This window comes from Vanessa tameamea, chromosome Z, assembly GCF_037043105.1.
Source record: "Vanessa tameamea isolate UH-Manoa-2023 chromosome Z, ilVanTame1 primary haplotype, whole genome shotgun sequence".
Lineage (NCBI taxonomy): Eukaryota > Metazoa > Arthropoda > Insecta > Lepidoptera > Nymphalidae > Vanessa > Vanessa tameamea.
Window position 1 is genome coordinate 14,034,361 of NC_087341.1, and position 17,272 is coordinate 14,051,632.

The 17,272-nt window shown below is 31.0% G+C and overlaps 1 protein-coding gene across 1 annotated transcript; it reads right to left on the reverse strand.

Annotated features, from left to right (window-relative positions):
• Positions 1 to 536: 536 nt before the first annotated feature.
• LOC113396647 (alpha-tocopherol transfer protein-like) lies at positions 537 to 17,193 on the reverse strand. The gene is made up of 9 exons (XM_064220432.1): positions 17,097 to 17,193; positions 16,980 to 17,027; positions 16,412 to 16,578; positions 3,198 to 3,388; positions 2,952 to 3,111; positions 2,235 to 2,296; positions 1,353 to 1,546; positions 1,059 to 1,263; positions 537 to 836 (listed from the first exon to the last, which is right to left on the reverse strand). The coding sequence occupies exons 4-9, from the start codon at positions 3,379 to 3,381 to the stop codon at positions 628 to 630; spliced, it is 1,014 nt and encodes a 337-aa protein (XP_064076502.1). The 5' UTR covers positions 3,382 to 3,388; positions 16,412 to 16,578; positions 16,980 to 17,027; positions 17,097 to 17,193; the 3' UTR covers positions 537 to 627.
• Positions 17,194 to 17,272: the final 79 nt, after the last annotated feature.

Genomic DNA, 17,272 nt, shown 5'->3' on the forward strand with positions numbered 1-17,272 from the left:
TCTCTATATAAGACTGGTTAATGATCGCGTTATTGACGTTAATGAAGAGGTCTCTAGTAATGTGGTGGTCAGACAAATTTTAGTTTAGTGCCTGATACAGTATTGTTAAATGCCAAAATTCCGACATTACATATTTGAAACTGTGACGTGGCGTTTACGGTGTTGATCAAATCCGCTTCACACCAGTTAGTTAGATGAAGAGTTTTTAATAAGTAACTTTGAAATAACAAAACCAATCTTTTATTTACCTCTGTCTTCCTTTAATCGTTCAAGTAAACTGAGTTTGTCACTTCACATTGATTATATCACAAGTTCCTATTTAAGATTTCTTACATACAAGTTATCAGCTATTCTATACTAATGATATTATTCAGTTCATTTAAAACGCACGAATTAAAAGTCAAATATTTTCAAAATTAAATGATCATTTACATAGTTTGCATATAAAAATATGGATAAATATATATATTCATAATACTGAAAATAGTTGTGTATACATACTTAAATAAACACGACTGTATAGTTGTTGATTATAAATACATATACTTATTTATTATTTGTCCCTTATGTTACCCATGCTCTATCATGAATCTTACTTATATTAATAACTAATTTATATTAAGTAATTCAGTCCACTTCAAGTTTTCTAAAGTTTCCGGTAAGACCCCGCATAGCGTCACCAACTGCATCTGCGCCTGCGCAAGTATTCGCACCGCTCCGTAGAGCAGAGATGGCGCCCTCACGCGCCGCTTCACTGTACATTTCTAAACGAACCGCCATTTTGTCGTTTAGTAACAAAATATCGCGTTTGTCAGCCATCTCTATTTTCCACAACTCTGAAAGTTAAATATAAATTTGGCTTTAAATATTGTATCAACATATATAAAAATGTTCATACTCATATTCTTATATAACGGATAAGTATTTATTAAGACTTAGTTTTGAGTTTAACAATGAATCAATTACGATAACTTGTATTTGAAAGTTTTCAATGCAGAAAGTGAGTAAATATATAATCTCAAAAAAAAACATACAGAATATAATAAAAATAAACTGACCGATCATTTCCTTCATCGGCATGACACCGCCGTACTCCTGAGGCAATAGCTTCCTATCGATCTCGACCTCGTCTATTGTGGTATACAACTTTACACGTTTCCTGATTTTCTCAGAGATCAGACCCATACCGAAATCCAGCGCAAACTTAATCGTCGGATGGACATTTACGCCGTATATCTCCTTGTGCCTTAATGGAATAGTACGCTGAAATTGATAAAATATTTTAAAAATACTATTTGATTTTTATTAATAAGCTCCACTTATGATATACAAGATGTACATTTCGTCATTACCTCGCCATTTTTCACAATCCTTACGGCTTCCTTCGGAGTGAAGAGTGTCATATGAGGGAAGCTAACTCCCGAACCATCCGCATAGTGTACTAGTCCCCGTACCTGGGTTTCTTCGTCCTCCATTAAAGTCTCGTAACAGATGGCCATAACACGGCACATATCCTGGTTCGTGAATTTGTAAGGGTCGAATACACCTAAAAAAGGAATTTGGATTGTAATTAAAAACAAAACAAATTTTAGGTCAATGCAAGGGATGAGACTCGTAGTAAACCAAATGAGCTCAAGGACGACGGGTCTGTGCCGCCATAGAACAGTTCGATTGTCCACCTCCTAGTTTCGCCAGCTTTTTGATACCCGCTGATTGTATTGTGATCAGAATAACATACATTTCCGAATCGATATAAAAATTAGAACTATATTTGATTACAATTTCATATTGAATTAAATAACTTAACAACCATTCTCAAACAAAGCCAAATAGACATATGTAAAAAATTTAAGTGGTCAGTGACCACTTAAATTAGAAAGCCGACCTTTGTTTTAAAAAACACACAGAATTGTAGATTACGTATTTAAGTACGCAAAGTAATGTTATAACAGCTACAATACGAATGTTTTTTTAGAATTGTGTATTGCAATTATTATATTTAAATCAAACATGTGATTATTTATTACATCACTATAAAATTAAAAAAAAATCTAGATACCTGGCTATTACCTGGTTATTTAACGTAAGTTTATTTTAACGACACTTGAAATATTCAAATCTTATTGAAGCGTAGAAAATACGCAACACGTTTTTACATTACATTTTTACATGTATGGACAAACATTTCTAAAAACTAAAAGAATAACAACTTTTAATGTAGAAATATAACATACCTGGCCTGTAAATTACAACGCGACGTCCTAATTTGTCTTTGAACGGGCTCACAAAAATGTACCTGAAATAATAACTTCAATAATTAGTAAAAAATGTTATGGAATCGAGTTTTAATTAACCATTCGGTTACGGTACTGTATTATGGGGTAAGTACATGTTTATTATAATCAACGAATAATCAGATTTTCTTTAGTCTTTAATTACGTAAGCTATTAACATAGATTGATTAATAATGAATATATACAATTATAGGTGCAACCAGGCAGAGATTTGGCTGTCGTAATTTTTGTAGTATTATGAAACTTCCTAATGTATATATTGTTGCAATTAAATACTTTACTTATTCAACATACTTTTATTCATAACTAATGTAAACATACAAGAAAGGGAAAGTTAAAATACAAAACGTTACACTCCACGAGCGCAGGAATGGAGGTAGCAAACAATGTTGACCTTTCCCTTTTTAATTCCCGCGACGCACTGATCTATATTTTAAAATTATGAGGAACTAACGCGGGGGGAAAGTGTCAAGGACGAATCGCACTGGACGTCGTCGAATACGTTGGGGCCTTAAGGGTGGCAGACTAGGCACTACATTTGCTATAATGCACATCAAAATATATTGATATATTAGTGTATGAACAGTTCGGACTCTCAGCTTTTTTAATAAAGCTACACTATATCTACGTAAGATAGAAATTTGAAATAATAAATACCCTAAGTTGATGATTTCAGTCATAACGGGCAAAGTGTAGTCCAGTTGGTTGAAGGCGATACCCCAGGATTGTCTGAGTAGTATGTAGCGTTCAATCGCCTCTTGGGCCATTGGGACACTGAACTTCTTAGCGCGCAAATAACGTAGAAGAAAGTTTCCATCTGAAAATATATTCTAAAGTCAATAAAACATATCGGATGGTATGACATTATTTATTTAAAAACTTATCTTGATATCTATTTCTTACCCATTCTGATTGCGGAAAACTTAGGATTCTGTTCCATCCAGCTTCTCAGCGCCTGGAGTGCTTGAGACCTAGAGTTTTCGGTCTCTCTTAATTCCTCCTCAGCTATCGTCTGAGTTTCCGCTGATAGAGGACACTTATATTCCTCAGCGGGGGTCAAGTATCGTTTCGATAATCTTCGTGACATTTTGTTACTAGAAGTACAAAAAGAAAATCGTTTAAGGTATTAGGTATGTATAAAGCAATACGAAGACAAAAAAAAGGATTAATTAATATTTAAATTGTAAGGAGCTCTCCTTTTATTCTTTCGTTATCTTAAACAGTATTATATGAAAGAAAATAACGCAAAATATTTCAATAGACAAGGTTTTTGATTCTTGAAGCAGTTCTGTCGCAGAATCTCAGCGGATCAACTAGAGAACAAAGTTTTTTATACTTAGTAATGTTTCTCAATAGACGACGAAACGATATTTCTTCTACATATAAAGAGCATTATTGACTCATCACACACAATCCGTGTGATGAATTCCAAAAAATAGTTTTCATGTAACAAATGCTATTAGGGCAATATAAAGGCTTATACTTTTAAGGCACGACGAACATTTCGAGAGCCTGGCTTTATATACTTTCCGTTGAACACAACGTTAGCGTCATTTAAAATACAAGTGGTGCCACCTAGGACCTAACGGGTAATACTGGAACTATAATTATACATCTAGACATGCATGTTAGGGGATGAAAATTCCGCGTTTTGCTCCCAATGATACTTTACTAGCGCCATCTCAATGTTGCGAATTTTAACTAAAACAGCTGGTACAGATAGAGGGCGGTTAAGTTTATATAATGGTATGGTATAAGTTTCTACACACAAAGTCCCAGAAAACATTCAATAATATTCAATAGTAAAATTTAAAGTTCGTGTCTATCATTAATTATCTAATAAGTACATTACTTTTGTAATATTCATTCAATAATGTATCTTAAATACATTACATAACTAATTATTTTTAGACAAGACAATCCAGTCCATTAAACAAAATAGTTATTGAAACGAGTTTTTAAACTTAAGATAAAAAGAACCCGCTGAGTTTTTTTCGCTGGTTCTTCTTCCTTCGGTGCTTAGCTTCGAGGAGTTTATTTCCAAACCGGTGTTAGTTTAACAATCAATGAGAAAGTGTAACGTTTTTTTGTTTTTCTGCTGTTTATCTACCGTACTATAACGCTTTTATATTTAATAAAGATTTTTTAACTTAACTTTGACTTAAAGGTTACTCTAGTTACAATGTATTCGCAAGTAGTTGTTTTAGCTCATTAAACTTACAAAAAAAGATTCGCAAATCGCCTGTTTTTATTTGTTTCATTATATTAATTATATATTTTATATTCGTAAAAAGGAATAAGTTAAAACATAAATTTATCGATATTTCATTTCGGATTATTTAATAATCTATCAATATATGAATAAATTGACATCAAAACGTGTCTTCACAAGCAATCAAGCTGTAACCTTTAAACATTACACACGTTTAGTTGCCCTCTCAACTCTTCTCAGCACCCGTCTTTCAAGACATCCGTAATAGATAATGTTTCTTTGAAATTTCGCAAGTGACTTGCAAGATGTTTATTTACTCTTACACCTGTGTGTGCACTGCTATGTAGCAAGCCTCAAGTAATATCAGATTTACAAACTTCGCCCACTGTCTCACGCAACATTGGGTAACTTTCGGCTACATTCAATGCTTGAGCAATATTATAATTTTTCGTAGTTACATAAGATACGATATTCGGACCCCACTCTTGATATGGTGATTGCGATGGCAAATAATTGAATCGAAATTAGTGGGTCATAACAACTAAAAGGCGACTACAATTATTATGCTGTCTGTTTCCCGAGCGTAAAGATATTTAAGCTTTGTCCAATTAGGGTTCAGTCACACTTTTAAAGATTGTTTCTATGACACTATGTATAAATAATCATTTGTTTTGAATGTTTATCATATATTATTTGTGAAATGCTACACTATAACAAAGTATTAATATAATAACATGAGTTCTATTTTTATTTAGGTAAGTAGGTAATCATCCAACAGACAAATTAAGAAGTTAGTAGATACACCGGTACATTATTTCTCTCTAGCATAGAGTAAGTGGTTGTATACATCGGTGACTATACCAATTCAGAGGCCATAATTCATCAACATAATGAAAGTTTATTGATGATCGCATCAAAGTGCATTCTTATTGATTACTTTCTATCTCAATTCCTAATAAATCGCAGATGTGTAATAAACAATAACGCAATAATTTCGAACGAATTTAACGGCTTATGTTTTTAAGACAAAATATGTAGTAAATTAATTTGTGAATATTAACAGTCGTTTAATTGAAGAACCCAACGATTAATCTGATTTCATTAAAATCCAAAAACTCATACCAATATTTATCATTGTAATTATTAAAGTATGCATCTTTATTTAACTTTATTTAAATTTTATATTGAAAAAACTTTTTGTTTCAAAAATATTGTGCAATTGGAACATAAGGTGCAATAAATACTGGAACGTACTTAACGTAAGAGTACATTATACAAATAATTAAGTAATTATAAATTAAATATTAAGAATCAATTAAATTAATCAGCAGACAACACATAACGTGCCATTAAATACGCCCCTATAATTATGATACTTCCGACACAATTAAAACATGAATATTCTATGTAATATTCAGTTAGAATTATTAATTATGTATGTACTTAGTTTAATTATGTTATCAATTTCCCGACTTCTCAAAGTAACCATTTGATGTGTGTTCATAGTGTGCTATTTTTCAAGTGACATGTGAAATCTTTCGCCTATGCCATTTTTTAAACGTTTTATAACATCTCCAAACTGCATAGAATATTGGTATATTTTTTATTAATAATATGACATTTATTTCAATATTTTGCAATAAAATAAAATAATTTATTTATATATTATTTTTTACTTTGACTATTATATAAAATATATAAAGAGGACGCAGAATTTTCCGTAGAAATTGAATTCAACAATTCTGACAAGTAGATTACCTTATATTTTCATAATTATAACTACATAATTTATAACAAAGTTGCTTTCCAACGTCTGAATGCTTATAACTTATAAACTACGCAACGGATTTGTGATTCATTACCTAATAAACAGATTGATTCAAGAGTAACGGTTTTTTTATATTAGAGAAAAGCCGAGAATTTCAACATTTCTAGACGGAATTATTTTTTAAAATGTTTATTATCCAATCTAAAAGTTGTATATTTTAGTTATTTCAAATAAAACGAAAATTAATTATTAGTTCTACAATAATAATTGGTCTCCATTGGACGTTAAGTTAAGTTATTATACCATGGAAATTTAATCCGATTACTAGTTTTAGCATAATACCGGAAAAAAAAATCTTACTCCTTTATTAAAAGTATGTTTTCCAAACATTCTAAGTAAGTAGGTATTCTGGGTGAGAAGGCAATATTTATTATATTTGCTGTTAACCATACCTACTGCTCTAATTAAGCTAAACTAACTAGTTTAGTGGTTGAAATTCAACCATAATGTTGAAAGCTTAAGGAAAACATTTGTATGTTTCGAACGTTTTTTTATCACACATTTCGAAGGTTTTTCAGTTCATCAACAACTAGATACTAAACTTAAAATAAGAGAATAAAATCGACTATCAAACAGAGCAAAAAAGGTTCGTACTGAACTGAACTCAACCAAGACGAAACCGTCTTGGCCTATAAATATACACAGTATAATGTCCTACGGTATTATGTTTTGGGGTAACGCAGCCGCTATCCATACTATATTTGTGCTGCAGAAGAGGGCTATTCGCGCAATCTATAACCTAGGAGCCAAGGAATCATTAAGGTATAAATTTAAAGAAATTAAGATATTAACTGTTGCTTCTCAATATATATTCTGTAATGTTTTTTATGTACGGAAAAATATTAATGTTTTATGAGAAAATGTGATTCTGATACCATTGGTACAAGGAACAAACACAATCTTGTTACTCCTGTTACTCGACTGCATAGAGTCAGTAATTCTTTTGTGGGGCAATGTATACGCTTTTACAACAGGATCCCAGAAAGCGTTCAAAATGCTTTTGTTGCCAAATTTTAAAAAAATGTTAAGGAACGCTTGTGTGGTTACTATACAATTAGTGAGTTTATGTTTGATAGCACACCTTGGGAATGAAACGATCGCCTCCTGGCTGTTTCTATTGATATGCAATTATGTATGTAATTAATTTGACAAAAAAAAAGACCCGCTGAGTTTCTTTCGCCGGTTCTTTTAAGGTCAGGATGTTCCTTTTTCCGTACCGGTGGTAGTGTTTAATTTGACCATCAATAAGAAAGTGTAATGCTTCTATGTTGAATAAAGGAATTTGAGTTTGAGTTTAATATGTAGAAGATATCCAAAGCAAAGTACTTTTTATAAAGAGTAACCATTATTTTATAAATGTATTTAATTTCTTTCTTTTAGTATTAAAATGTTAAAACACCCAGAAAATTATTATTTTATGAAAATATTTAAAAAAAAACAAGTAAATAGTTGTAAAGTCGCTAAGCCATTAATGTTGCATTATGTACTATAAATTTAAAAGTAGTTCGCATAGCTATAAAATTTTTTAATAATAAACTTTTATAAACTATAAATCCTTTTGTTGTTAAATCACAAACTATAAAAAGTTTTAAAAAAACTTACTTGTCAAAAAATCCCGCCAAAATATAACGCAATTTGTCAATTTGACGTGTACACTAAACAACACTCCGGCTTGTACTGGCCACTTGTGAAATGGTTCACGTGCTTTTGCTCCTCGATGATGGAGTAGCTCTGAAACCTCTCAGATATTACGGTAAGAAGTTAAGACACAGCTGGTGAATGGCTCAGGGATTGACAACATTTTGTGAAATTCAAATCGTAACTTGTTAAGCGTGTTGCAATCCCTGCTTAGACTATCCAAAGTTACTTAAAATGGATACAAAATAACTAATAATTATTCAACATATAAATGTCAATATTTTTTATTTACTTCTTATTTACTAATGGTTGTCACCAGAACAAAAAATATATACAAAATTTTGTTCTATTATTTGGAAAGAAATGGCTTTAAATTCAACTAAGATTTGACCCACAAATACTAACAGGTGATGTTGAAGAAAAATTGTAAAGAAGCACTTTTAAATAATTTAGTTTAAACGTGTTCGGTATAGATAATTTTTAAACATGCATATCAAGCTGTCTTTAGCTCTTATTTACCATAACAATTTGTATTATAATAAAATTTTTAGTAATGATTTAGAGTTTGTAAGATAAGAAGGATCATTTTATCGTTTCTTTAATTAAACAAACGATACAGATGAGAAGAAGTTAACTAACGACATTAATAAACTAAAAACGTAGGCGTAACGAAGAAAATCAAAGGTTTGATATAACTGAATTTTTCTCGCGCTACACTGATCGTTACATAAATCAAATTATAGCAAACATTGCGTATAGCATTAAGGTCAGCGCGATTTGAATCAAATTTCGTTGAAAACTGTTGCAATTTTTATATAATCGTGTTTTCCGTACACGTGACATAAATAAAACCTCTTTGTTAGGCCAAACTGAAAAAGCCGCAAATGACCACAAAAAATAAGCAGTACATATAATAAAATTCATAATTATGGTATTCATAAGTATGGTAATATCTCTTTAAATCAATTTTAATATTAAAAAAATCTATTTAACCAGAAACTACATAAATGCTATGAAAAACAATGTTAATAAATTCAACTTGAAATAAACTTCTACTTAAAAAATTAACGGGATAACAATTATCCACTTGACTTTACTTATAATTTCATATTTATTTTATAACGCCCGTAAATGATGTAATTTAATCTCGCTAGTGGGAAAACTGCGCAATTTTAAATACAATAAAAATATGGCGTACGTAACGATTTTCTTGTACCGTATTTTACCACAAACAAACGTGTTTTACCATAAACAAACGTCATTCAGACAAAAAATAAATAATTCTTACTATAAAACAATAGAATCTATTTCTCAATCAATCAATATAATACCATAAGTACAAAAAATCGAGTATCATAAACAGAGTATCTTAAAATTAATGTTGTCAAAATAGTTTCATATCATATATATATATATATATATATATATACAGGTTTATTGGTAATTCGACGTATTCCCATTAGGAGGTGATAGGGGTGACTATTTGCGATAATTTTAACCCCCATATGCATGATGCAAAAGTGAACCATTTTTGAGGTATCGCGTTTTTTAGATTTTTTCAAAATAAGTCAAAAATGCAACTTCAAAAATTTATTTAAAAAAAAGTATCAATTAAAATCTACTTTTTTCTTCTGATTTATAAAAACGATTAAACACTGGATATTTTTCAATATTTAAACAATAATTATCGGTCCAAATTTAAAAATGCGAGACGGAAAACGATATTATTTCAATAATTTTTTTTCCCACAAATATGCCTGAAAAACAAAAAAAAAATATTATGAAACTTGTTCTGCAGATTATTTTAAAAACATAATCGTTTAATTAGCTTTCCGAAAATGTATAAGAACTAGCAATTTATTTCAAAGCAATCGAAATAAAATGATCAGAAAGGACGCTGGTGGCAATTCGTATTCGAACATGACCGAATTCGTACTAAAAGTCGCTCTTTAAAATTCCTACAAAATTGATTTAAAATAATAACCAATGTAATAAAACTTACTTATTTACTTAACTTACTTACTTAATACAAATTTAAAATAAAATTTAGATACATAAACAGTTCAGTACTTAAGTTACAATCAATATATTTTGTAATTTAGCCTAGTTCTTGCTCGAAGTGACTTCCCCTATTGCGAACGCAAAGTCGCATTCTTTTTCTAAGTTGCGACTTAACTACCAAACTAGTCAAATTATTCCGCATTATATTTGAAGCGTTCATAATTCTTATTTTGATTTCTTCCGCGGATGACACAGGCGAGACGTCATAAACTAGGGATTTCATGTGACCCCAAACAGGAGGCCAAACATTTTTTTTGCCAAAAAATCTTCGTAAGCTGCAGTATTTAAATTGCTTGGTAAAAAATATGGTCCGATTAAATTGTCGTCAATTATTGCCATCCAGACATTGACCGAAAAACGTCGTTGTGACCCTTTTGGCCTCTTTTTATTAGGATTTTTGTCCACTTTTTCACTCCAATAATGTTTATTGTGGTAGTTAGTAATACCATCATGATCAAATTTTGTGGGAATTTTAAAGAGCGACCTTTAGTACGAATTCGGTCATGTTCGAATACGAATTTCCACCAGCGTCCTTTCTGATCGTTTTATTTCGGTTGCTTTGAAAAAAATTCCTAGTTTTTATACATTTTCGGAAAGCTAAGTAAACGATTATGTTTTTAAAATAATCTGCAGAACAAGTTTCATAATGTTTTTTTTTGTTTTTCAGGCATATTTGATGTAAAAAAATATTGAAATAATATCGTTTTCGTCTCGCATTTTTAAATTTGGACCGATAATTATTGTTTAAATATTGAAAAATATCCAGTGTTTAATCGTTTTTATAAATCAGAAGAAAAAAGTAGATTTTAATTGATACTTTTTTTTAAATAAATTTTTGAAGTTGCATTTTTGACTTATTTTGAAACAATTTAAAAGACGCGATAACTTAAAAATGGTTCACTTTTGCATCATGCATAGGGGGATTAAAATTATCACAAATAGTCACCCCTATCACCTCCTAACGGGAATACGTCGAATTACCAATACCCTGTATATAGTAGTATAGTAGTTTATATACTTAGTAGGTACTAGTTGTCGCACGCGACTTCGCTTGTGGCTTAGAAGTTGGTCGTCAGGTGTTGGTATAAAAAAGTCTGAGTCCTTCTTTGAAGTTTAAGTTTGCTTCGTAAAAAATTTCATCAAATTCGGTTGTGTGGTTTGGCCGTGAATAGGAAGACGGACAGAGCTACTTTCGCATTTAAAATATTAGTATACATATATAGCGTAGATCCCTTTATTTATATTACAATCCTTATCCTATGGTCTAAGGTACCTCTATGAATTTGTTAAATTTCATAACGATCGGTTCAGTAGTAATCACAATGAGATATCAAACAAACAGAAACACTTTTGCGTTTATATTATATTAGTCTGTTGAAAAATCTGCAACACGATTTAAATTGCTTTACATAGTTACATACATACTTTACATTTTATTCTATAATGAAGCAAGACGATTCAAAATCACTTTTATGAGCCTACTTTAATAAATAATATTTTGCTTTTTGATTTTAAAATAAAAAAGCTTTTCAATATTTAACTAGTCTCAATAAAGAAACGCCCGATGATGTAGACCGGGATGAATAGATTTTCTTTTAGAAATAATAAAACCTTTATGAACTTTTAAGACGCTTCAGAACTACTTCATAGTTGCATACAAAATCATTATTTTCGTAGATATATAAATACTATTTTCAAGACGGCAACAACTCTAAGATTGTGTTGCACGGCTGGTCGGCGATTGGTGTGACGACACAGACGCCACATGAGTCAACGACATGAGAAAGGCACTATCAGGCCAAGGTTGCGAATGAAAAGGGCACGCCATAGTGTATGGAAATTTGAAGCTTTCATTAGAACATATTGACAAAGAGTTAAACTTCTTTTATTTTATCCTACAAATGTAACATATTTCGAGTTTTATTACTGTGACTTTATTAATTATATTTTATAAATGTATGTATCCATAAACGTATGAAATAAGCCTGCAAACTAGCAGTGCCTAAAAAAAATATTTTTAGGAATACTAATTGTTGTGTTATTCGTAAAAAAGTAGCTTATGACTGTCGTTGGGGTTTAAGACTGTTTCATATATCGTTTCACTAAATTTGATTTAGTGGTAGGACCGTGAAAGAACAACAGAGAGAGTTATTTACTCATTTATAATATTAGTATAGTATATCACGCAAAATCATTTTACGAGACATTTGGAAGAAAAAATAGTTAAAAAAGCAAAAAAATATGTAATGCACCGATTTAAATTGATATGAATACATTGAAACTTGGTTGGAAATAGTTTGTCTACCTGGTTAATTACTTAATAGACATAATTTTATCTTTGCTTTCTATCTGAATATAATCTTAACGACTGCAGCGAGATATCTCATAATCAACTCAGTTATCTAGTTATGAAATCTAAACAAAAAGTCATATTTTAACACACGTAAGCTGATAGGCAACTAGGCCACCTGGTTGCAAGTGGTTACTATTGCCCAAATAAATTGGAGCCGTAATTTTTCTAAACATTACATCACCAACCTTGGGAACTAAACGGTGATGATCCTCGTGCTTGTAGTGGCGGGAGCAGTGCTGGTTGGCAGTAGGATATATGATGAGTGAGCGGTAACTACGCAGACGGTCTTGCACAAAGCCCACCAAGTATAATACACTTTAAATATGTTAGACAAGTAACATTGCAGCTGCATTAATCCACTTCTCCTATAAAATGACTTAACGGAAAACAACTCAGAAGGGGTGACAGAGGTTGGTTTGAAAACTGGACGCAACTCTCTTCGAAGTTATAATACCTACATAGATACGTGAAATTCTATGAATAAATAAATCATATCTATATTGTATAATATCATTATTATATTTGATGTAATATAAACTCCATATTTTCATCAGGAATACCTGTTAGTCATTATGTTTTGAAATCGTGTATTTGTTAATTACCCACAACTATTCTTGAAAGATATAGGGATGTAAAAAAAAAAAAATTCGTAATTCAGCTCGATGTTCTCGTCGTCGTGAAGTTAAATTTAACTCTATATAAGTGAGAACAAAGCAATATCAACTTAAATGACAATGTAGGAAGTGGCAAAATCGCGTGTGCCTATAAACGAAGCGTGATCATTTCATATCAAATGACCGACTTCTACGTCTGTCTGTTATCAAATATTCATTACATGGAGCAGAGCAGAACCAATTCGCAAAACCACAAGAAACATTATTATACTTGACAATCGTTACAGTGCTAATCTTAAAATACATAATACTGAGAGTGAACTTCCCTATTACACTCAAAGTGTGTCAGTCGTCCATTGTCGAGACGTTATGTCAACATTTTGTCGTCTTGGTCATCGCATACAGAAACTCGTTTCACAAATGTGCCTGAAGGTGACCTTCAACCAGCGGAACTTTAAATAAAACGACACATAAAATGTACGCGTGTGAATTTGGATACCATTTTAGCCAAAATAATTGACTAATGAGAATATGATGACAAGTTGTTGGTACTTTTTAATTAAATTTTTCATGAATGTTATTTTGTTTTAATAGTTTTAATAACTTGAATATACAGATTATAGACAAGTACACGTGGATCTAACTGTAATATGGTATTTAAATTCAGTTTAAATTGATTTCATTACATGAAAGTTTTAGTTAACCTACGAATTAAAATTAAATAATTTTAATTCCAAAATATTTTGAATAGTTTACTAATAACATTAATGTACTTGTTCCTAGTGGATTTATTTTAGCTATTTATTCATCTTTTAACATCATACAAATGATTTGTTGTTGAAAATCCCCAAGTCTTTTCAAACAGCCAGAAACAAAACATAACACAAGTGACATACTATATTATCCTCTAGAGCTAATGGAAACCACAAACAGGTCCGAATTACCCAATTATTTAACCTATTCCAAGTTATCAATTTAGATTGTTTTCTACCTCAAAACTCTTCATTTATGAACCGATTTGAAAAATATTTGTTTGTTTAGAACTCCTTACTTGCCTTAGATATTCACTTTCGGCCCCATTACGATTTCATGAAAAAATTGAAGTCGATTTATTTTGTTTAAATTTTATAAGTATTATTGAAGAAAATTATTTTGCGTTTGCATTAACTACATGATATCTAATATACAAGTAGGTATACAGGCTAATGTCCAAACTATATAAAAAAACAGCAAATACTAGCACTGCTCTCATCACTAATTTGGCACGCCACTGTGTCACACCCGAGGCAGGATTTTTATGCCTGACGAAATCCTTATTACGCGTATCTACCCGATACCACTACAGTTCTTCCATTAGCTTGGAGCTTTGTGTTGCCTTGTTTCACCTTTTGTAAAGTTCACAAGAAGTCATATAACGAACTGAAAGAGCGTCGAAACAAATGACGGCAACGCGATGAAGTTCCACTTACGTTGCTTAGCAATTAAGTGCCAAATGACCGCGAGACTAAGGTAATTATTCTCTTGTCTCCGATAAGGCTCGCACAAAGGATTCTTACCCTAAAAACCTTTACTAATACTGTTGTATTATTATTGTTTGTATTTCAATAAAAATGCTTTTATTGTATTTTATCCAAAACTTTATGACTCAAAAATAGATTATAAGTACCTTCGTCACAAGAAACGCGGGGTTTATTTTGTCATAGCTAATCCGACCCTGGACATGCAACGAGATTCAGACGAAGATGACGAGGAAGAGTTTTGCAGTGAAAATTGATTATTGCGGTTTATATAGGCAAACGCTTTCGACTTCATAATACATTTGAAGAGTATATTTTCAAATTATCAATAATTTTGTCGTTTATTAGGTTATACTTATGTAGAGCGATAAAAATTCAGAATACGATACATATACATTTTTACATTAACTTAAATTGCATAATGATAAACAGACCTTAGATTTATTTTATTCCCTGCGATTTGTTAGTAACTTAGTAGGTCCGCTATACTATGCACTACAAAAATTAATCATATTGATTACTTAACTTTTTAATAATAAAACACTTATTTACTTAAGTTATAATATATAATAATAATATTTAATTTAACAAATTTGTGATCATAACTTCGCCGACATTTATAATGTAATTTTAGCAATCAATAATGAATACCAAATATTATTTTAGATTTTAACCAATGGTGTCATTCCAACTCAAGGTCAAAACTGTTTAATTATCCTCGTTCCTACTGCCATCTTGTTTTTGGTTACATATACTAATAATGCCACCCCGACTTGCGAACTAGTATGAATCGTGCCTCAGAAGCTTTGGAATCGATTAACGCAGAAACAACCCGTAAATATCCCACCTGTGGGCAAAATTATCTCATTCTTTTAAAGGGTTTGAACTTTGGAGTCTTTTCCGCCAGGCTGCAAGACCACAAGAAATAATTATGTACGCTTCCATGCAGATTATTTCTGTTTATTAAACGCCGGCCGAGGACATGATTAACAAATACAAACACAAAATAAGTATAATAATTATTTAATGGTTCCAGAAAATGCGATCTTCAGTATAATTCATATTTTTTCACTAGACTATTAAGCATAGTTCTCAATAATTTCGACTGTTTTTATGGCGTTTAATTATCAAAGATTCACATCATTACTCGTTTCGTGTGTAACATATTTATCAAAAAAAAAAAAGGTTATAATAAGAATAATACTTATGCATTTTACAATTAATGACTGGGTACGCAAATCATTTAAATATCTAAAAACATTAAGCGCTTCTAATATAAAATTTTATACATGTAAGAAAAATCTTTCAACTTTATTACAAAAAAACCTACATTAAACTTGAATAGTAATTATGAAAGTATACCATCATAAACCGAAAACGTCGTCAGAGCATTGTACGCGCCTGGTATTACGTTGCTAGTTACAAAACACTTATTAAAAATATCGTCAACCGTCAGCTATTCTGCAATTTTCAAATTAATGTTATATAACAATCGTAGACGGTTTACATTGTTTAGATGTTGCAATATTATTCGTTTTATTTATGGTATTAACATCACTGTCCTCCTCGACATGATCATAATATTGATTTTTATTTATTCATCTGTCCAAACGCCTCTAAGATGCTTCAGGGTCACCCTACAAACGAAGATAATACATTCTTCTTATAAATTGTATGGAACATTTGTATTTTGTACTAACAAACAGTTTAATATGGTTTTAAGACGAGATAAAAGGCTCCAGGGTTGAAAGGTCACAATGGATTTGGCGAACATAAAAGAAATATTGCTCTAAAAACGGTCCCCTAACCCAAGTAGTGCTCGTTTATTATGTAGATTCTTTCGACAGATTGTGTTATATACATAATATATACAAATATGTATCTAATTACTCACTAATTTTGCTTAAGTAAGATCTATAAATCCAGATGAAATGATGCGACCCACTTGTGTCAGCACGATCAACAGGAACGTAAAGGCAACACAGAGGAATACGATTTCCACCAAGTCGAAGTGGCCACAATAGTTAGCTTTTAACGGGAATTCGAAATCAGCCCCCATGTCTGCTAACAAATAAACCCAATAAGTCAAAATAAGTGTTTAAGGAAAAACAAAAGAGAGGTATCGTGGTACACTTGGTTGGAACGAAGTTGCTTTTACGATATATCATAATGAAATAATATTGTTAGTAAAATAGAAACTTCGCCTTCCATCGCCTTCCATCGGATTATGAGAGTGAGGAAATAAGGAGTGCATCTGTACTATAATGTGTCCTGCGTAAATACGCAGCCAAATAGCTGGTCTCCCTTGAGATTGGCTTCCCTAACCGAAATCGATCAGGACGACATCATCATCGTGGTCATAATAAAATAATTATAAGTTTTATGTTTATCTCTATATAGTAATGTATTATTAATATTAAATAATAACTAAAATAAATAAGGTCTTACCGTACATTACTCACCTTATTATCTAACACTTTGAAAGGTATTTTCTAGAAATAAATGTAGGCCTGAAAAAAAAATTACTAATATTTATAACTTATTAGATAGGTACCTATTCTAATAAAAAACATTCATACCTACTTTTTTTGTACATAACTCATCTTTACTCATTAAATTTACACATTTATTATATTATTGTAGAATTTAAATAATGAATTATAAATTAGGGCACCATGTTTTACGGTATGATTTGAAGTGACGGAAAAATGACACAAAATTTATTTCATCATTTTTTTTTTATTTTTCATTACAT

Coding starts and splice junctions, on each gene's coding strand:
- LOC113396647 (XM_064220432.1), bottom strand. CDS start 3,381: ATGTCACGAAGATTATCGAAACGATACTTGACCCCCGCTGAGGAATAT. Junction 3,112..3,197: donor GTTTTCCGCAATCAGAATGG/GTAAGAAATAGA, acceptor ATATATTTTCAG/ATGGAAACTTTCTTCTACGT. Junction 1,264..1,352: donor GGATTGTGAAAAATGGCGAG/GTAATGACGAAA, acceptor TATCAATTTCAG/CGTACTATTCCATTAAGGCA.